The sequence below is a fragment of the Erpetoichthys calabaricus genome, chromosome 10 (assembly GCF_900747795.2).
Source record: "Erpetoichthys calabaricus chromosome 10, fErpCal1.3, whole genome shotgun sequence".
In the NCBI taxonomy this organism is placed as follows: Eukaryota; Metazoa; Chordata; class Cladistia; order Polypteriformes; family Polypteridae; genus Erpetoichthys; species Erpetoichthys calabaricus.
The window spans coordinates 68,600,642-68,623,662 of NC_041403.2; the positions used below are offsets into that span (position 1 = coordinate 68,600,642).

A 23,021-nucleotide genomic window follows, 5' to 3' on the forward strand; every position below is an offset into this window, starting at 1 on the left:
CACCTTGAAGATTGTGATGCCAAGTGGAAAAAGGTCTCATGGTCAGAGGAGACCAAAATCGAACTATTTGGCCTCAATACCAAATGGTACACCTGGTGGAAATCTAATGCAGCTCACCATCCACAACACACCATACCTACAGTAAAGTATGGAGGGTGGCAGCATCCTGTTGTGGTGGTGTTTCTCTGACCCAGGGCCAGGGGCTCTTGTTAGGGTAGAAAGGAAAAAATGGATGGGGCAAAATACCGTCAAATTCTTGAGAAAAACCTGCTACCCTCTGCAGAAAGTAGAAGATGGACAGAATGTTCACCTTTCAACATGATAACAACCCGAAGCACACAGCAAAATTGACCACACAGTGGCTGAAGGAGAAAAAAGTGATTGTCCTCATGTGGCCCAGTCACAGCTCAGACCTAAATCACACTGAAAATCTGTGGAAAGATTTGAAGATATCAGTCCACCAACGCTCAGAATCCAATCTGACCGAACTTGAAAGAAGAGTGGGCAGATATTGCTCAATCTAGATGTGCAGAGCTGATAGAGAAGTATCCCAACAGACTCAAGGCTGTCATTAAAGAAAAAGGTGGTTCAGAAAAATGACAATGACATTGGGGGTGATCCTTTATTAATCTCAGTATGTCTTGTTTTTAATTTTTTATAATTTTTCAGAACTGTAGCTGTGATATTTTTCACTTGTATGTTGCATTGAGTAAGTAAAGCTGGGAAGGAATATTTTTTGTGTGTGTTTTCATTTAAGGCTGTAAAACAAAAAAATGGGAATATTTCAAAGGGGGGCGATTCTTTTCTATACCCACTGTTTGTATATATATATATATATATATACATACACACACAGTATCTCACAAAATTGAGTACACCCCTCTGTGAAAAATGTCCAAATTGTGCCCGAAGTGTCAATATTTTGTGTGGCCACCATTATTTTCCAGCACTGCCTTAACTCTCTTGGGCATGGAGTTCACTAGAACTTCACAGGTTGCCACTGGAATCCTCTTCCACTCCTCCATGACAACATCCCGGAGCTGGTGGATGCTAGAGACCTTGTGCTCCTCCACCTTCCATTTGAGGATGCCCCACAGATGTTCAATAGGGTTTAGGTCTGGAGACATGCCTGGCCAGTCCAGTGCCTTTACCCTCAGTTTCTTTAGCAAGGCAGTGGTCATCTTAGAGGTGTGTTTGGGGTCATTATCATGTTAGAATACTGCCCTGCGGCCCAGTTTCCGAAGGGAGGGGATCATGCTCTGCTTCAGTATGTCACAGTACATGTTGGCATTCATAGTTCCCTCAATGAACTGTAGCTCCCCAGTGCCAGCAGCACTCATGCAGCCCCAAACCATGACATTCCCACCACCATGCTTGACTGTAGGCAAGACACACTTGTCTTTGTACTCCTCATCTGGTTGCCGCCACACACGCTTGACACCATCTGAGCCAAATAAGTTTATCTTGGTCTCATCAGACCACAGGACATGGTTCCAGTAATCCATGTCCTTAGTCTGTTTGTCTTCAGCAAACTGTTTGCAGGCTTTCTTGTGCATCATCTTTAGAAGAGGCTTCCTTCTGGGACGACAGCCATGCAGACCAATTTGATGCAGTGTGCGGCGTATGGTCTGAGCAGTGACAGGCTGACCCCCCCACCCCTTCAACCTCTGCAGCAATGCTGGCAACACTCATACGTCTGTTTTCAAAAGACAACCTCTGGATATGACGCTGAGCTCGTGCACTCAACTTCTTTGGTCGACCATGGCGAGGCCTGTTCTAAGTGGAACCTGTCCTGTTAAACCGCTGTATGGTTTTGGCCACTGTGCTGCAGCTCAGTTTCAGGGTGTTGCCAATCTTCTTATAGCCTTGGCCATCTTTATGTAGAGCAACAATTCTTTTTTTCAGATCCACAGAGAGTTCTTTGCCATGAGGTGCCATGTTGAACTTGCAGTGACCAGTTTGAGAGAATATGAGAGCGATAACACCAAATTTAACACACCTGCTCCCCGTTTACACCTGAGACCTTGTAACACTAACGAGTCACATGACACCAGAGAGAGAAAATGGCTAATTGGGCACAATTTGGACATTTTTCACTTAGGGGTGTACTCACTTTTGTTGCCAGAGGTCATTAATGGCTGTGTGTTGAGTTATTTTGAGGGGACAGCAAATTTACACTGTTATACAAGCTGTACACTAACTATCTTCAGTGTTGTCCCATGAAAAGTTATAATAAAATATTTACAAAAATGTGAGGGGTGTACTCACTTTTGTGAGATACTGTGTGTACAGACACACACAGTACAACAACTACAACTGGTACATGAGGTGAGCGGCACTGCTACTGTACGCCATGCAAGTGCAGCTCAGATATACCAAGTACGGTGAATGGGAAGGTCTCATTACATTAAAATGGACTGGCCACTTCAGTGGTGTTTGGTTCCAGGACAGATAATTGCTGGGTTGACAAATGGTTTATGTGCCACAGCGATATGAAAAGGAAACAAAAAAATAAAACTTGGACTGATACATTTTGTGAAAGCAATAAACTAGTAAGGTGAAGGATTTCGATATTTGACACAAAGAATTGACGCCATGATTAAGGAGCACAACGTGCTGCTGAAGATTCATTTTCTAAATTCACACTTGGACTTCTTCCCAACTAAATCTGGTGCAATCCGTGATGAACATGGTGACATGTTTCACCAGAACACTGCAACAATGGGGAAAAAAAAATAAATCAGTATCATGGCAAGTGGGATCCTATCACGCTGACTGACTTTTGTTCGGCACTGAAATCAGCAGGAATCCATTTTAGCTCAGCTGAACTAATGTAATGTGTCAGTGTCATTAAGATATTAAACCCCCCTAAATTTAATGAAAGTGAATTCCAGGTTTCTCCAAATTCCTGTGTGATTCGGTCAATCAGACATTAGATTCGTGTTCAGCTTAACACGGTCTATCGTAACTAATAAAAAGGTTGAAAACATATGATGTCCAGAGTAATCCGTGCCTCTTTTTACAGGCCATGCACTTGACTCTTATATTCTCTGTGAAAAATGTGAAGGGTTTTTGTAAACCTAATATTTTATCTGCTGCAACGCAACGTGTTCAAATGGTCATCAAATGGCCCACACTGCCTTCATCTACTGGGTGATGTTTTGTGTCTTATTTAATAATAATTAATAAGTAAATACAAGTGTGGGTAAGCAATGCTGGTCATCCCTGTCGACACCCTGGGCCCAAAGCCACCGTCACCCACCGTGTGCCGTGCTCATCTGGTTCATCTCTGTAGCTCGAGTATCAAGATAAGAATCTGCAGCAGGTCACAACTGACATTATGAAAGCAAACAGCAATACAAAAACAGGAATGGGAACTTCACAATTGAGTTATAATTTTATTTTTGTTCTTATCTTGGCTTTGCCTTTTTTTGCATCGTGTTACAAAAGTATATAATATACAGAAGATGACAAATTAGTCACATCTAATAATCTGGTTTTAGCCCAAAGTTACAACCGTTTCTCAAGTGCACGAGTTTGAAGGAATGTATTTAAGTACCCGTGTGATTGTTAGCAATGCCCTACTGAACTGTTTATTTTAATTTACGCCAGGAAAGACAAGAAACAAGGCAATGGTCTCCAACAAACGCTTTTAGAATTGACAAGAATGTGGTTCAAAAAGCAGACAATTAAGGAATTAATTATGAATTTCCACTTACTGTGGTTAAAAAGATATCAAATATACTTCAATGTTATTGCACTTTGTTTTGTTTTTAAGTACTCTTGCAGGCAACTGAAGTATAAAAACTAGTAGAAAAACGTAGAAAAAACAGACAGACTTTACTAACTGGACTCGCTCTATATAGATTTCTTTTGGTATAAAAACAAATTTGCACAGTTTCCAAGGCAGGTTTTTTGAGAGTGAGCAAAATGCTTAGTTTAATGTTAACACTGAAAGGATACGGCGTAATTTTTTATTCTAATGCATCAGAAAAGAAGTTTTTTTGCTCAAACAAAAATAAAATGATTATAGAAAATGTACTGTACATCTCTGGTTTAAAATAAAAATATCAAAAGATATTAACTGAGCAGATGACAAGGAAAAGCAAAGCCAGCTCTCCCAGCTATGGGGTCCACTTTGCATAAACCCCAGCATCATTTTCTCCTGGCCTTTCAGAAGTATAACTTTATGGTTCTGGCCACTTGTGTGATGAATCGTGCAACGCCTTTACAAATGGACAACTTGCACTTGAAGCCAGTTTTGAAGAGTGAACTGGTAACCGTTACCAAATTAAATGCAGCTCACAATGTATTTGATTTAAATAGAATTAAATAAAGGAAAGAGAACATCAATCGTCATTATCATAAAAAAGGAACCAGGGCCGCAGGCCAAAAGAGATGGCATACGGGTCCCAGCGGTCTGATCAGGTCAATGTATGGAGTCGAGTGGCAATCGAGGCACGTGGTGACACCTCAACTTACGGCTATGCCATTGTTAGAGCGGTCTCGGGCAAACAACATGGCAGCCTTCTGTCCAAATCATGCACAACTGGCAAATATGGATTCAGTAACAATATATATAACTATCTGCAAACTGTTAACTTAAGAATATTTCAAGATACAGCCGTAAATTTTTATAATTTGAAATAGTTTTTTGGCTGATACCCAAACTGATTGGGCCCCCTTTAACCCCATCCCCTCCCCCCAAAAAAAAATCAAAGATATGTGTCAAGTGTGTCACGGGTCACCCATTTCATATGTTACATGATGATACAGTTTTTCCCAGCCCAGTCAAAAAAAAAAAAAGAATACATATTAATGAAATATAAAAAAAATAAAAGATGGTGCCGCAAAACTGGAACTAAAAGTGATGCTAAGGTGCATCCCATAACATTAAACGGTTTTCCTGGCAGTCAGAACTCGGACAATTGATCCCACTCCACCAGCAGATAAAGCCTAAAGAAAGAAAAGGGAAAAAAAGTTTAGGACTTTGTTGCACTTTTCTCCTGATGAGGGTAAAGGTGATAAAAGGTCAGACCAGAACAGCCCCCCTTCTGAACTACCGAGTACCAGTAGGCCACAAGCTGTCCACTTCTTGATTTCAGAAATTATACTCAAGAGAGTCTCACCCAATCATGAAGAGTAAGCCCATTAACTCCTCTGACGAACCTTAACTTTAACTACTTACACTTGTGACCCACTGCTAATGACCACAGACGAGGAAGAAGATCTGTAACTTCATCAAAGACCTCCGTGTCACGGAGTCTAATGCTCATAGTATTCTATCATGTTTGCCTTTACCTGCCCCCATGAACAAGATCCCACAACATTTATTCTCCTCCACTCTTGCACACCTCAGACACAATCCTAATTGCTCCTTCTGGAGCAGAGGTTTCCCCACAGCTGGAAACCCCTAGGGAGGCCAAGGAGTGTGATTCAATGGTGAGTGGAACAGAACCTCCTTTATAAATGGAGACCACCAACCCAGGTTATCAACTGAAGTACTCACCTCACTGCAATTACAATATTGGACAATCCCAAGACTCACAACGCTCCCATCAGTATATCCCTCTCCCTATATTTAGATTTCTGCATCACATGCCATGGACACACAACATTCCAATGTCTCAACAGAGCAGTAGGAACAGCAAAGAAAAAGGACGGAATAATTTTAGGTTCTACCAACATGCATTTTTCAGAATTTCTTTGTATATACCGTGTATACGTTTATATTGGCTGCATTTCTGTCTTGCTGCTTATTATGGAGGGATTTATGAGTTTAGAGGGTTAAGACATAAGAAAGGAAATGCCACAGCATTTATCAGCACAGGAAGATCTTGAAAGAGTCCTGTTGTTGATGGCAGATGACAAGTCAGAGAGACTGAGAGGCATGCAGTGCAGCTGGGAGACAAACGATGAGCAACAGAGTAAGGCAGTGCAGAATGATACCTCTGATGCTGTCAAATTCGTAACATCGCAGTCAAGGAATTGCAGAGGGACATAGCTCAGTCAAGGAGGAGGAGTAGGCTGAAGATGAACTAAGGCAAGAGGCTGCAAAGAATGAAACCGCACCTGAAACAGCTTCTTACAGAACTTAAAAGGCACTTAGTTATCACTGGACTGCAAAACGTTGAAGTGAGCCATGTGGCAATGACCACAAAAATGTAACTATGATCTGTGATAATTGTGCTGAGTAGCACAATATGACTGGGCAACTTACTATTTAGGTTTTGTAAGAAATATTAAAATATTAACAATTTGTTTAAAATGATGTGTAGTCTTTAGGGAAGAGGTATTCAATAAAAGTTTGTGCAGTCATGGTTATTTGTGCCTTAATATATGTACACCATGTCACTAAAGACCCCAAGTATGTAAAAGTGTTTGTTGAAACTTCAATGCATACAAGGATTAAGAAAGGCCTCACTGAGGCGTTTGCTTGTGTCAGCTTTGCCCATCTCCATCAGTACCTTTTAGCAGCCAAAACAGTAAAAACTCTGCTTCTAGAAAGCCAATCACTTTTTAAACTTTTTAAAATGCACGATGTTTCATTATTTTAGTTTGGCACCAATTTGGATTTTTAACTATGCACTATTGAACCCAATTAATACATTTTATTTAAAATAAAACTAAAAGCAAAAAAAAAAAAAAAAAATGAAAACTCAAATTACAATTGAATAATTAAAACTAACTGAAATGAAATTAAAATGGTTGGACACAAAAATCTGTTGCATCTATCTATGTAAATAAACCAACTGCTGGCGACCGCTGCTCCCTCTGAGGTGTGGTAATGAAAAATATCTTGCGCTCAAAGAAGCATCCCTGCTAAAACGTCCATCTTCCTGGTAATCAGTTATTAAAACTTTGCACAGAAAGCCCATAGGTAAATTCTTTGAAAATGGACATTAAAATGCCCACCAATCCCAAATGTTATGTGCATTGGTTTGTAAAGAAAATCTCAATAACAAAATATTTAAACAACCCTGACTTGAAATTGATCCAAGGTCTAGGTGTTCAACCACAGAAGAGCAGGTGTAGGATGAATTAGGTACACCATGAAGCTGACAAAATTTGTTAGCGATTAACGGTATTTATAAAAACAAAAAAAAAAAGCAGATATCTGGTCACCTCAGTTGAGTAAACACAAAAAAAGAGAGAAAGTGTACAGTTACTGCTGTTTATTAAATATCCCGCATTTTGTGTGAATTGCCAGCCTTTGTAAGGCACTGTGAACTGTTTGGTCCAAAGTTTAAAATGTCCTATGTGCCAAAATAACAAGTGACATACTTTATCAAACGTTCCAAAAATGACTCAAGGACCCTCACTAAGTGCTTTATGAATATATCTGCAAGTTTCTACAATCCCTTTTTCTATGCCGGCGTAACTTTCATTTCTTAATCTTTATTAAATATCCATTTTTTCAAACAAAACAAAAACTAAACTGAAATGATTTCATCAAAATAAAAAACTAAAAGAGAAATTGCCAAAAGTGCATACAACTAAACTACAATTGAAATGATAGGATAAAAAAAGTGTAGGCTAACAACTCATTTAAAAGATGGAACTAAAAACGGCTTGACTAAAGTCAACTGCAAATTACTACATTGAGCACACATGTATTAGATTTCAAATTAAAACAAGTTTTGTCTTAAAGAAAATGCTAAACTTTCTTGTCATTTGTATGTCTGTGGGTGCTGTGTGGTTACAGCTGATAATTATTATGATCATGAAAAGAGACATTCCAAAATAAACAGCACTGGCACTAAAGGAGCAATGCAGGAAAAAGTGCAGTTCAGAAAATTCCCATATTTAAAAGGTCAATGCCAACAAATAAATACTGTGTGCTGTGCTGTAACAGACCTGATGTGTGCAACAGAAGGAATAAATGGAATTAAACGGGTTGGAGAACTGACGGAGAATAACTCTGGGGTAAATGCATATGAAAGTTAACCATACATGCGAGTGGTGATAAATCATGCTGAAGATGAACAGACCTTCCACATGCCTTCAGAAGAAATACTGCTGATGCTCACGTGTTTGGGGTGAGTTTCAAAGTAATTTCAGAAGAATATAAAGGTATAAATATAAAATCAATGATATGACAGATTATCTACAAATTATCATAAATAAGCAATTTAACTAAATTCAGCTGAAGTAAACACCAAAACAAGCTTGAAGAGATCTCCGTGAATACAAAAATATCAAAAGGTTAACATCAAATGACCTTCGACTCACTCATACCTAACAAATGTATTGGACAACAGTCCGGTATTAACATCAGAAGCGCAGTATCATGGGAATACAATTCCTGTTTACTATGTGCGCCAATCTTTCCAATACTGAGCAACACTTTTTAGAAAGTTTTGAGTATACAGATGAATAACTGACACGTGGATTATGCAACACGAATAATGTGAGATTTTTTTTTTCTTTTTTCCCCCCCAAGGACTTTTTCACATTGTTTGCCGATGTACAGTATTTGTCACAGCCAGGTTCTATTATATCATAAACTTCTCTCTTTCCAATTGAAAACATCAGATTAACATTTTTTTTCAATCATCTAAACTAAATGGGGTAAGTAACATATAAAAATACGTATAACTTTTGGATGGAGTACTCCTTTAAATGTAATACCTGCCTCCAGAGACAGCAATATTTCTGTACAACTTTGTTTTGACAAACAGCAATTGACGATGAACACACCTTTTCATGCCACTGCAACAGCACTGCGCTGCTGTTTTCTGAAGGTCTTTCAAAGCCCCTGTAGATGTACTTCATTAGAAGGTCCACACCGTTTTTGTCCAGAGACTGTACAGCTTTTTCAATGTCGCTGCTTTTGAAGGAGCTCAGGACTTTGAGAACAAGCATCTCAGCTCTATCCTACAGGACAAAAAAATAAGCACACACTTATTAACTGAGTCAATTTAAAGCACTGTATTAAAATGCAGACATGAAAGGCATGACAATATCTAACTACGCCTAAGATTATGGTTTTTTTTTTTCCAACAAATTTCATTCAAAGCCAAAATCAGACAGAAATTAGCTAATGGCAAAATTACATACAAGAAACCAATATGCAAGATTACAGAGGGGCTTGTGGTGCACACACACGCTTCTAGAAATCTTTTTTATATGAAAATATGTTACACTTATTTTGCACTGTAAAGGCAGGTTCATCAAATATTAAGTTATATTTTCATCCTTGACAAAGCAACAGGATTAATCAGGAGGCCATGTTTACATGGCAGTAGACTGCAGTGAACTAAAATAGCAATAAACATGGAACAGTCCTTGAATGCTAACTGAAAAGCTCTATATACAGTATGAATACTGCTCATAACCAACATATTAAACCTCATCAGGGCTCAGGAAGAGTACCATAAATACTTCAGTAAATTATGAAACTCCTCAGTTCCAGCTGCTTCTCTCCTAAACCTTTCGCTGTCTTGCCATGGTACACGTGTTAAGACATTTCTCCTCATTTAATATTCCTTTAACAAGTTCTACTTTCCTACCTCCAATTACACAAAACAGACTTTCTGGCTAAGCAGTTGTGGGTGCATACCATACGCATTTCACAAGAGGTCATCCACCGGAAGCTAAGCATATTCAGGCCTGGCCAGTATTTAGATAGGAGGCCATCTAAGAGAAGCTTGGGTTGCTGCTAGAAGAGGTGCTGGTGAGGCCAGCAGAGGGTATTTACCCTGAGGTCTGTGTATGGATCCCAATGCCCCAGTGCAACGACGGGGACACAGTGCTGTAAAAATGGCACTGTCTTTTGGATAAGACATAAAACAAAGGTCCTGACTTTCTGTGGTCTTAAAAGATCCCTGGGCATCCTTTGTAAAGTGTAGGGTTTATTCCAATGTCCAGGCTAAATTACCCACCATGGCCTAGTTATTTTGGCTCCCTAATTATCCCCTGTCTATAACTGGCCATCTCACTCACCACTTCACCAGCTAACAGCTAATGAGTAATGAGCATAGCTGCCATTACATCATTCAGGTGGGCGCAGCATATTAGTGGTGGTTGAAGTGGCTCCCCATTCAATACGTAAAACACTTCGAGTAGTGACAAAAGGTGCTACATAAATGTAAAGAATTTTTATTACATAGCTTTGGCAGGCTATATAAGTTAGTGATTAAAGAAATAAACAGTAGATTCCCAACACCTACTAACTGTGCATCACCAAGTAAGGCTCTGATCAATTTTGGCTTTTTTTTGGAATATGTAAATGAACACCTTATTAGTAAATACTTTTGGGACATGTGCAAAAAAATAAAATAAAATAAGTCCTATATAAAAAAATGTGCGTTTTATTTTTTCGTAAACTATTATTGCCTTAATAAACTTTTATTTTTTGCACCTTAGTATCTTAACATATTTACAACAATCTCTGTTCCCCTCTCACTGCAGAAGAAACTTTGCATATGTCAATGAAATTTATATGATTCTAATTTTCAATTCTAAGAAAAAATTGTATTATTTAGAATGTTACGTGGGAATGGAGCATGGGCTATCTATAGCGTATGCTGATATCTTTATAAAAATGTGCAATAGCTCACGAGAGCACGGTTTCTTCCTATTTAAGAGAAATGCACAAAGCATACCCCATAAAGCATGCCCATGCAAATATGCTGTCAAGTCCTTTCACCTCTGGTTATGTCAGGCACTAGTGGCCACTGCAATACCACAATGGTCACTATGCAATGGAATATTAATGTCAAAGTAAAGCAACACAAGGATTTTTAACTTGGAAGATGTAGGTTACATGGCCACTTTCTTCATTAATAGCTTCCAAGTTAAACACATTTAATTTTTTGTGGATATTCAAAATTAGAAATATTTAAAAATTCAGTATTTTCATCTAGAAATTACACTGCATCGTGTTTTTGAACTTCTTCATTTACCTTGAAAGGTAAAACAAAACTGATACAAGAATGGGTCATTAAGCCCAACATTGCCAGGCCTTTCTTGTTTCTGAGAGAACCAAATGGCTGCTTTCACCTAAACTACTAAGTAAGTGGTTCCACATTTCTACAAGTTTCGATATAAATAAACACTATCCAAAACATGTGAAAATTACCCTCAACCAGCTGGCCTCCAAGTCATCATGTGTTCAGTTAAACAATGGATTTTCAAATAACTTCCATCCACCCTACTAATTCCCTAACCTTTGGTAATTTAAACCCATCTTTCACATCACAATCTATGTTTAACTAAACTGAGATCACTCCATCTTTCCTTATAACTCCAGAGCTCTGATACAGCACTTACCTGGGCTTCATGGAATATGGAGGCCAAACCTGAGCTCACTAATCCAGAGGTAAAAGATTGGGTTTTAGACCTGTATATAGCAAGCGCAACTCCAACCAGTAGCACTTTAATAAACCCAAGGCAATTTCCTAACTTATTCAAGGTATTTAACATGTTAGCAGAAAAAGTACTTGACATCTTCTGCTGTAGAGATTTGTTTTGTTTTCACATTTATAGATTTAACATTTATCCTGCAACATTATAATTAGTATTTACTTAACTTAATGATATGAGATTTACTTGTGCAAGGACTGGGCACCGTTTAATTCCTGCTAGGAATGTCTTACCTTAACTCCCTGGTTTTTGGTATTAAGAGGCGGGTTTTTCAGGACTGCAAGCAGTGCACTGTTCAAGTTTCCTGTGCAGAGAAATGTTAAGGTATCAACAACTTCTGACCCGATTTCCAAAAACTTCAGCAGCTCCACTTCATCACAAATGGAAAATATACTTTAGTTTATTCAATGTTGTAATAAGATTCAAAAATATTAATTTAAAAACCTAAGAAAATAATTGCATTAAAATGAAACCTAGTCTTTGTAAACAAAAGAACAACACTGCAACAAGGTGTAAGGTTACTGGCTTTGAAACACTATTCTTTTCACAAGTTTTATTGCAGCCTACTTGGCCTTGCTGTGAGTAGACCAAATGGTTTCTTGACAGGATTCAAGTATGACTTTATCAAACCAGGCCTTTCTCCTTCAGGCTAATAGGTATCATGTTGAATAATACAAAACATTTTTTAAGAACCAAACTTTCTAACCCTCTCATTGTTGTTATCCATTTTCTGCTGTCCCTATGACAAAGAACTTAAAATATAAGAATACACCAGATCCACAGTGTGACAGATCTCTTATTCTCTTAAAGGTTTCACCTGCAATGCATTTTGACTATGAGAGTGTGTGGGGGTATTTTTTATATATATATATATATATATATATATATATATATATATATATATATATATACACACACACATATACATACACAGTATATATATGTACATGTTACACACACACACATATAAATAAATAAACAGAAAATAGAGACATGGGCGATATTTTTCTTACAGACCTGCATAAGTGCAAATGGTGTATAAGATGGGGTATTTATAATATGCTATGGCAAAAATTCAATATAAACAATAATGCATAGAATGAGATCACAAAACTAAGTCACAACAAGGCTAATTATCAAAGATATGAACTGTGTGAACATTCTTGTGTAAAATAAATAAAACTCTACTACATATCAGTCTTAAATCAGTTTCACAAATTTACACAATTTTTGTAAGATAACATTCTGTATCAAACAAATAAATTTATGTTCATGCTCAAAGGCATGTGGGACGATTCACACAGTGCACTCACAGCAGGATCAGTATCTCAGTCATAGAGCATACACAGCCGGGAATAAGCATATTGAGCCTTTATTGAATGGGTGGATGAAGAAGGTCATATCTGGGGGAAGTAACACATCTGCCAAGTTGTGGTATGCAGAAAACAGAAACTCAGGCGTATCCATTATAATGAAGCTCTAAGCTTCTATATTTTATTCTATCCTTTCTCCACAAAAAAAACACAAGACTTCAAGCATTAAACATTGCAACAAGTGATGTAGCAAACTGGTACTGTCTGTTTTGGGTGGGCTCATAAATTGCTAGGTATATTGTATGTCCTTTTTACCCAATAATTCTTAAGCCTTAGGCTATGTTTTATTTTACACCTCCACTCCATTGTCTTAGCATTCACAAAGGTTTTCTAACAGTGGTGTAACAGTCTCTCTATTTGTTTCTAAATAAAAATTTGCATTCACTAATTACAAGTTTTCCCAAACATACTGCAATTCTTATCAAGTAAAAGGTTTGTCAGTTCCTGCATACTTGGTTTAGCAGTATTTACTCATTCAATCAGGGAGACCACATTACAGCACTGCAAAGATGATCTTTGAACTGCACAGAAACAGGAACTGGCCAGGGCTGTAACAGAAACCACAGCAATATTGACTTATAAGGTAGTGCAGTTTCTTCATTACCCATGGTGCTATGCTCTGCACGTCCTATTTAAAAAAAATCTTACTAAAGACAGCAGATTCCTCCTCCGCCCACTGGTCACTTTAACTGAGCCCACCTTTCTTGTTTCTACTTGTAATTAAATGGTACATGACTTTATACAAATATACAGTCACATTCTTTTTCTGAAGGAAAAAAAATGTCACTTTGCTATAGTGTTTTTTTTCTTATGTTGCACCACAAGTGTCCTGAAGAGCGATAACTGAATCTGCTAAAATCTGATATGTTTACAAAACAGTTTGTGGTTGTGTTTAACAAAAATGCACTATAATATCCAGGCTCATTAACTTGACATTTTGTGGTCATTTGTCTGTACACTGCCCGATATTCACTCTACAGGATATAATTAAAATTATGGTATCAGAAATGAATTAGAAACCTCTAGTTTTTTCAAAGGAATAAGATTTTACAGTAAATGTTCTATTTCTATTAAATTATAATAAATCTACTCAAAATCCTACCTCTCTGAAGTAGACCCTAAGCTGAAAGATTTTTAAGTTAAACAGGCTACATTAGTAACAGCTCTCATGTGCCACTGAGCTGATAAAGCATGTCTGTGATTTGCACAGGTCGTGGCAGCAAAGGAGTGTAATGCGGCCTGCCGAATCAAAGCTCCACTCAGTTCCTCATACCAGACAAGTTGCAACTTGAAGAACGTCAGCGACTGCAGGAAGCTAAACGTCTGACTCGTACTTCACAATGGCCTCTTTAATGGTCCCCAGATGTTAACAACAGATCTACCACTCTGCTGAATCTTGTCTACGTTTAATGGAAGCACAGCAAGAAATTTGTTTAGTCTTTTTTTGTTTTCAAATTTGCTTATCAAATAAAATTTAATGTTTGCCGTTTTCTCTTAAAGGGCACAAGCTTAATTAAGCTTGCAACATTCACTCGCATGTTACTCCAAAATCTCAACCTGGCATTTTTTTACTGTCCCATTTAAAGAAAACAAGATTTTTGCAAATTCTACCTGATGCAGATTACTATTTCAGAGCAGACTAATACTCAAGTGTGATCAATGCCTTCTAAGCACTTAAAAAGACTTGTCAGTTCAGTCATTGCAGGGGTCCCACTATGAGGGAGGATTGGAGACTATAGTATGGAATGAAAAGCCTAACAACAGGACCCAGAGCCACCTGTCAACCTCAGCCTGAGGGTTTCAATCCTGGCTTGGTCACTACATGCACTGTGCCTTTTTGGGGGTGGGGGTTGGGAGTTCCACAAGAAGAACAAGAAATTACATTTATATAGTGCTTTTCACAAAACTTAAAATGCTTTATATAGTGGGTGGGGAACCACTTCAACCACCACCAATGTCCAGATGATGTGACATCAACCATTTGTTACCAGTGTGAGAGAAATAGTCAATTAGAGATGGGGGATGATTAGGAGGCCACAAGGACCAGGCCGTGATGGGCAATTTAGCCAGGACTTTGGGAAACACTATATGCCCAGGGATTTTTTATAACCACAAAAAATCAGGACTTTGGTTTTACATCTCATCCGAAGGATGGGTCTCAAGAATCCTTCCACATGTCAGTGGTGTGCAGGTATGTTTTCTGGCATCTCTAAACTGACCTGGGCGGAGTGGTGGCTCTGAGGCTAAGGATCTGCGCTGGTATCCGGAAGGTTGCCGGTTCGAATCCCCGTCACTGCCAAAAAGAGATCCTACTCTGCTGGGCCCTTGAGCAAGGCCCTTAACCTGTAATTGCTCCAGGGGCGCTGTACAATGGCTGACCCTGCGCTCTGACCCCAAGGGGTATGCGAAAAACTAACAAACACTGTTGTAAGTCGCTCTGGATAAGAGCGTCTGCTGAATGATGTAAATGTAAATGGTGTGAGGGCACAAGAGTACGGTGCAGATCCCAAAATGGATTTGGCAGGTTTAAAAATGGATGGATGGTAGTTTAAAGAATAACAGTAAATGATCACTGCTAGTCTGGCATCATATGTATTTTCTAAAAGTGTTTGCAGGCTGCTGATTGCTCATGTATCTGTAAAATAATCTGCTTTAACCTGAGCATGGTCACAGGGAAGCTGGAGCCTACCCCAGAAAGCACAGTGCACAAGGCTGGAACAATCCCTGGACTGGGTGCCTGATAAAATCTAAACACTTGTTCTATCTACTTAAAACTTCTGATTATTAATAAAACATATGTCAATACTTGGTAGTTATAAGCATCAGCTGTCCTGTATAGAAGCGCGGACACCTGCACTATCTGTTTGCTAGCCAACATTTTGATGATTTGTGAATTGCCATCATCTCCTGATCCTCCATTCACTAAAACCGGGTAGTATGCCTTTACTCTCAGTGTTTTTTTGCCATTAAAAAGTATGTTTCAGTCTTGAACCTTTCTGCATGTTGATTTGTTGCTATATGGAATATTTAATATATCCAATGGAAGGTTTGGCCATTGACAAACCCAAAAAATATTCAATGTTAAAATGGAGACAAAAATCCAATAGACTACTTCAAATGAAAAAAAGACTGAAATTACTAAAACTCCTTATCATTATTCATTGCACACCTTATCTTGCTCAGTTGCGTGCAGTTACCATCAGAAGTCACATGTGTCACTGAATGGAGTCCAGCTGTGTACAGAGATGGCATGTCACATGGGCTCCTGCAAGGTCTCCAAGTCTCTCAATTGGTTACAAGATCATGAAGACAAAGGAGACATATCAAAGTTTCAAGGATATCAAAAAGGCCAATTATTAGAACACCACCAAACTAGGAACCTTTGGAGAACAAGGTAACCTCCATAACGGAGGATCCAGATGAGGAGGGCATCAGACAAGGAGGTCAGCAAACACCCTATGGAAGTTTAAAAGAGGAATTCCAGCCAAACTGCACATGTAACAATTACCATAGAGTGTTCCGTGAAGATGGAGATAATGTGAAAATTCAAAGCAAAGTGTAAAATAGTTGGGAAATATATAAAAAAAAAAATAATAAAAACTCATATGGAACTACAAAAGCCATTCATAATCACAAGGCAGTAGTCGAGCAAGAATCTAGAGGTTTGTAGGGAAGGCACATGTTTGACCAGCACTGCTTGATCACGTACCACATAGTGGGTCGGACATGTAAACAAGAATACTGTACTCCTCACATGTGACAATCAACTTGAAAAATCAAATAAGTGAAAGAAAATCCCATAACCTAACAAAAGTAAAATATACAGTATCTGCTTGGTGTCAGTGCAAGGTCTGTCAGCCAATGGTGGCCGTGCCATCTCACTATGGTGACTTTTTAATGAATCAAGAGCCTAGCAGACTTGTGAAAACAGAATGTGGAGAAGAACACCTGCTGCAGTTTGCAATATAGCTGACACTTGGGACAATATTCAACTTTCAGAGGTAAAATAATTCACAGTATATACAAAAGTAACAGTGTGATGTGGCTTAAACACTTAGAGGTTGGAGGAGTCGTGAATGCAAAGGCCTAATGCCAGTTCAAAGACATGTGGCAGCAACAGAGCATTACTGCCCAACACAAGGGCACATGGTTGAAACTGTCAGCATCAGGAAATGTAAAGTCAGCAGAGGTTGACTCAACTGGTAATAACTGGTGAAAGAACCTCTACCAAAAATAACAGAACACCAGCGCTTAGGCAGTCACCTTACTGCAGCCAAGCCCTTAATTAGACAAGAAAATAAATGCTTTGCACAACTCAAATGACCCTACATTTAGTTTATAAAATATGAATATGGCAGGCTCAAGTTAGAATTCCCAGCAAAACCAAGCAATTGTGCTCATACCTCAAACAACTGTTCAAACCTCAACCAAGATGGTGATGACTGATCGGCAAATGCCCTTACAGAACAAACAACGTCTGCACTGCATTGTCCAGTGAAGCCACACAGCAAGGTGCCAGTTTGGTGGGCTTCCATTGTGAGGTGCATTAGCTGGTGTGCAAGATGCTTGCTTTGAACTCATTTGAATGCGATTACAACAAAAATAAATCAAACTCTTAAAATAAACATTGTACCAAATGCATTCTAAATCACTTTGTAATTGTGCGCATATGAAAAGTACTTACAATTAAAGAATGACAAGTGAGCTGGCAAAAACTAAGCCCTCTTGGACATTACAAGGCACATCCTGGTTCTCTGATGAAAAACTAAAACACTTCAGCATAAAGACTATGCTTCAGTAATCCCAAAAATATACAATCATAAAAACACAAAATTAAAAACTGCCTGGGAACCCAAGAGGTCTTCCCGGGTGAGGAGCTGCACTGGAGGCTCCACATTGCAGATTCAAGACCACAGACTAACAGTTTGCCCTACAACAAATAAAAATGTAAGTATCTGTAACAAGTATTAAACTGCCAATTTATAACGGTGACTATTCATTCACCCAAACATCCAGCTCAATCAGTACAGGTCCGAGTTCAAGCGCAGAGGTTGTAGTTAAAACCACCTTGCTGATCAACTTAACTTCTGCAAGCCATTTTCTATCAGTGCTTTATGTTTTAAAAATAAGGCTACCTTGCAATCCGTAAAGGGCATATGGGGCTTCCTCCGCCTTCCACGTATGCGACCACTGTTGCAGTAGTCACGAAATGTAGCATATATTATTTCAAAACTGTATTCAGTTACAGCCGCACATACAACTGCTCCAGCATTGTGGCCTGCAAAGAACGAGGCTCTGACTCCGATTGTCACCCTCGGAGTGACAAATGAGCCCTCGTTTTATGTACAAATCTGTATCTGTATGGAAACTGTACGATAACAGCGTCGGTATTCATTGGGAAAGTCGCTATATAAAGAGGATGACGGCGATGTCATGCGCCCACATGAATGTTTATGGAGTCCGGTTAAAACGTATCTCCTGTTTCGGCAGCTAATTCACTCCAGTCACCTTACCATTATGCCATCGAACAGAAAAATCGGCTTTATTTGGTGCGTAACGGGTCTCCAAATAAAAGCCAGTTTTATAACGAAACCAATGCGAACCACGCCCATGCAAACTAAAACTAAGTCCCTGGCAAACAAAGCGATGCCTCGGGTCCGCTATCTGCTTTCGTGGGACCTCTTTTTTGTTTAGTTGACGGGATAAATCTGCAACTTCATGCCTGGTGCACTGCTAAGGCAACACAAGTAAAAGGATATTGTCGGATCAGCGAGTCCACTTCCCCTTCGTCCGGTCCCAATTGATTCTCTCCGCCTTCCTCTTCGTCCACGAACTTGTTCTCGTCGTATTCATCAACGTCTACTTTCCTGAAGCGATCAGAGGATACTGTGTTCTTCGACATGGTCAATGCCACAATGCTACTTTTTATCTATCTTTATAAAATAGCACAAAATTCTCGTGTAAACTAAGCGCTCACTGCTGCATCCGCTTCCTTCCTCACAGCACAGCAGTCACTTCCGCAAACTCGGAGACACGCCTCCCCGTGCTGCCCAACAGCGCCCTCTGCTAATGGCACGTGGACCGCGCGCGCTCGCGACCTGCAGCCGGATACTCTTGCCTAAATCCGTAAACGCATTTACTGAAGTGTCAGAGTCACGGGAAGACGAAGCGTATCCAGGCAGCTTCGCGTGCGAGTTAGGAAGCAGGAGCCTGTTCATTCTCAGGTAAACACAGGGAGAAATCAAACCCAGACGAGCCGCACCACTTGAAAAATGTTCGTTACACTACATAGTTAAATACCAGTTAATTAAAAGTATTCTGTGTGTGTGTGTGTTTATGGGCACATATTCCGAGGTGCTTTTATTGTAAGGTGTCATGATGTCACAGAGTTAGCCGTCACTGGTCACGGTCTGTGTGCACTCTACACACTGTTCTCCATTTGTGTTTATGGGGGTTTCACTTTGTACATTGGTTTTACTCCTACATCCTAAAGACATGGAAGTTTCAGTGACTGGTGTGACTCTGATCCTGCCTGGTGTGAGGTGTATGTGCCTGAATAAGACAGACAATGGAATGGCTTTGCTGTTGATGCAGCTGGATTAAGCTCCAGATCATGCAATCCTGACTGAACTGGAGGGAGCAGGTTGGATATTGGTTCATAGACCCTCTTGGGACAAATAAATATATCCATCTATGTATCTATGGAGGAAAACATTAAATGCATGGAAGGATCTGTGCCAGCCTGTAAGGAATTGTAAAAGCCACCATTGACCAGTAGGATGCGCTATTTACAGTGGAGGTTCTTGCGTGGAGTGTTAGTTCTTGTTAATTATTACTCCAGGTGTTTATTGTGGAAAAAAGAGACAGTGTTTCACTGTTTTATGTTTTGTAAAAGGCTGTAGCCATTGTTTGATTTAAATAGAGAACATTATTAAGGAATTAGGAATTGTACACACAAGGGTGGGTTTTTCTATTTGGGTTTAAAATAATCAAAAGAAAGGAAAGCAATGTAAAACCTGCAAATTTTATTATCAGACAAAGTAAATTAGCTATATGTAAAACTAGGAAGTGTAAAAATGAAGGGGATGGTCTGCAAGACTCAATTATGCTTGTAAAAATACAGTGTATTAGTAGACTATTAGTAGATTTGAATTTTTATAGATTTTAAAAGAATGTTGAAAAAAGTAAAAGTATATGGTGTGTGAATTACATATTATGTGATTATATTAATGAAGAACTACAGATTGTTTTTTAGGAGTGTTTGTGGGTTTAAATATGTTTTGTAAAATTTTTAATAGGAATATATAGCGCTGCTGCCTCGCAGTTAGGAGACCCGGGTTCGCTTCCCGGGTCCACCCTGCGTGGAGTTTGCATGTTCTCCCCGTGTCTGCGTGGGTTTCCTCCGGGCGCTCCGGTTTCCTCCCACAGTCCAAAGACATGCGGGTTAGGTGGATTGGCAATCCTAAATTGGCCCTAGTGTGTGCTTGGTGTGTGGGTGTGTTTGTGTGTGTCCTGCGGTGGGTTGGCACCCTGCCCGGGATTGGTTCCCTACCTTGTGCCCTGTGTTGGCTGGGATTGGCTCCAGCAGACCCCCGTGACCCTGTGTTCGGATTCAGCGGGTTGGAAAATGGATGGATGGATAGATATTACTAATAAGTTGTGTAGTTTTTTTGTATATTCTAATTCCTATTGCAGTGTAGAGGTGCAGAGGTGTAAGCATATCCCTTCAACTTTAGGGACAAGGCAGGAATGAGCCATGGATGAATGTAAGTTCGTTTTAGGGCACAAGCAGTTACCATTTTGGAGCTGACATTCATTGCATGTCATTGCCATTTGCAAGGATGCCATCATTACATAATGGAACAGGCAGAATGTGCCAATATCACACAGACAGGAAACTGGTAAGGGATCAAGCAAAGATTCATGGAGCCCTGAGGCATTTTTAAGGAAATGGTAATGCAAAATTAAGATAAAGCTAATTGTGCATCAAGTCAAGTCAAGTTGGGGAGCATGCACTGGTACAGCGCGTTGCCGCACCCACTACACAATGAAACAACTCGGAATCCCGGTTTGCAACCCACCAGGCAGACACGCGGACCAGTCCCACCCTTCGGAAATGACCCTTTATCTGCCGCAGCCAGGTGTTACGTGGGCAACCCCTTGGTCTGACCCAGCCACTCAGGTCCCCAACAATGAGGATCTTACGAGCTGGATCACCCTCGGGGAAACGTGTCACATGGCCGTAGTACCGTAACTGATGCTCCCTCACAATGCAGGTAATGTGCCTCATTCGGGACTCCATGAGCAACCACTCATTCGACACAAAGTTAAACCAACGGTATCCAAGGATTTTCCGGAGAGACACAGTAGCAATGGAGTCCAGTCTTCGTCTCAGGTCACTGGATAGCGTCCATGTCTCGCAACCATATAGTAAGACAGGAAGCACCAGGACTCTAAAGACTTGGACCTTTGTCCTTTTGCATAGATATCGGGAGCGCCACACACCCCTTTCCAGCGACCTCTTGACCCCTCATGCTCTCCCAATCCGTCTACTGAATTCATAGGAAGAGTCACCAGAGACATGAATGTCACTGCTGAGGTAAGTAAACTTCTCGACGAGGTCGACACTCTCTCCACAGACAGACACACTGCTGATGGCTGCGCTCAAGAGGTCATTAAAGGCCTGGATCTTGGTTTTTATCCAGGACACTTGCAAGCCCAGACACTCGGACTCCTCACTCAGCCTCTCGAGAGCCCCGATCAGAGCCTCCATTGACTCTGTAAAGATCACAGCATTGTCAGCAAAGTCAAGATCAGTGAATGTTTCTTCACCAACAGATGCCCCACAGTCACTGGAATCCACGACCTTGTCCAACACCCAGTCCATACAAGCATTAAACAGAGTAGGAACAAAACACACCCCTGACGAACCCCAGAATCAACTGGGAAAAACACAGAGGTTCTGCCTCCACTCTGCACAGCACTCACAGTACCAGTGTATAGGCCAGCCATGATATCCAGCAACCTTGAGGGGAACCCACGAACCCGCAGGATGTCCCACAGGGCAGCTCAATCAACTGAGTCGAAAGCTTTATGGAAATCAACATAGGCTGCAAAGAAACTTTGCCGATATTCGCATTTGTGCTCCATGAAAACCAGGTGCCAGGTTGCATTCGATGGTAGACTTCTTAGGCCAGGCTTATACTTCATGCAATGTGACGCATGCTGCAGAGGACATTCCTGCTATGCAAGCCTTGTACTGTTTATACTTGCTCACATACTTTACGTAATTCAGGAAGAATCCATCAGGTGGCAGTGCGAGATATCATCACAGTGAGAACAGGTTCAGCTCCGCTGTGTTATGAATTGCCTGGAACACCTGTTAAATTCAGATGACACCTTACTGCAATATCTGTGAAAAGGAGGTTTAATGATTAAATCCATCAATCCAGGGATGTGCCCATTCCATCAAGCATTGGTCACAAGGCAGAAACAATCCCTAGACGGGACATCAGCTCATTGCAAGGTGAATACAAGCACACACATACACTGGAGTCATTTTAGTGTCACCAAATCTGCATATCTTTGGAAGGAAACCAGAGCACACTGTGGAAACCCAGCAGGAAAACATGCAAACTCCAGGCAGGGAATACCTGCAAGACAACAGCGCTACTGCTCTGGCACCGTGTCACCCTCATGTGTGTAATTATTGACAGTATTCAAAGATGGCACGATACCAATAAAAGGTGTATCCACCTACAGAGATCTGGCCAATCCCAGGTCTGTGCACCTCAGAGAGTGCCGCCACTGAAATGTGGAGTTTATGCAGCTCCTCTGACAGCAGAGGAAGATGATCATCATGCTGAAGAGATAAGATGTTCCACACGCCTACCCGGATGGGCCGCCTCAAATTGGGACCCGAGTGCTGCTGTGCAGTGGGTGATGCCTCAGAACCACACCAGTTCTGATCCCCAACAGTCCTGACCCCATTGGGTCTTCGACGGTTTCGACTCTTTCAGGGATGGGGCTCCCGAGGGCTTTCCCCCTATCCCCTTCATGATGTGAGCAGCCTTCCTATGGGCGGCTGCAGCAGAGCTGCTCCCGCGAAGAGCAAAAAGGAGTCATTTCAGTCAATTCACAGCTACTGTATGTGAAGTTTTGTTGTTTATATTCCTCTTCCCAAGAAGCTTAGAAGTAGCTTTCTGGCCATGTCAGCTGGGTAGACTAACCTGCAACTCTGGCTGCATGTTTGTGTGTATTTTGGTATGTCACTAATAAAAA

The 23,021-nt window shown here is 40.3% G+C and overlaps 1 protein-coding gene across 1 annotated transcript; it reads right to left on the reverse strand.

Moving 5' to 3' along the window:
- Positions 1-3,385: 3,385 nt before the first annotated feature.
- On the reverse strand, positions 3,386-18,770 carry arpc5b (actin related protein 2/3 complex, subunit 5B). Its single transcript, XM_051932979.1, has 4 exons — positions 18,499-18,770; positions 11,601-11,672; positions 8,701-8,877; positions 3,386-4,956 (listed from the first exon to the last, which is right to left on the reverse strand). The coding sequence occupies exons 1-4, from the start codon at positions 18,640-18,642 to the stop codon at positions 4,894-4,896; spliced, it is 456 nt and encodes a 151-aa protein (XP_051788939.1). The 5' UTR covers positions 18,643-18,770; the 3' UTR covers positions 3,386-4,893.
- Between the last annotated feature and the right edge of the window lie 4,251 nt (positions 18,771-23,021).

Excerpts from the sequence above, each read along its gene's own strand:
- arpc5b (XM_051932979.1), bottom strand. The coding sequence starts at position 18,642 with ATGTCGAAGAACACAGTATCCTCTGATCGCTTCAGGAAAGTAGACGTT. Across the intron at positions 8,878-11,600 it reads CCAAAAACCAGGGAGTTAAG|GATAGAGCTGAGATGCTTGT; the intron begins GTAAGACATTCC and ends TTTGTCCTGTAG. Across the intron at positions 4,957-8,700 it reads TGTTGCAGTGGCATGAAAAG|GCTTTATCTGCTGGTGGAGT; the intron begins GTGTGTTCATCG and ends TTCTTTCTTTAG.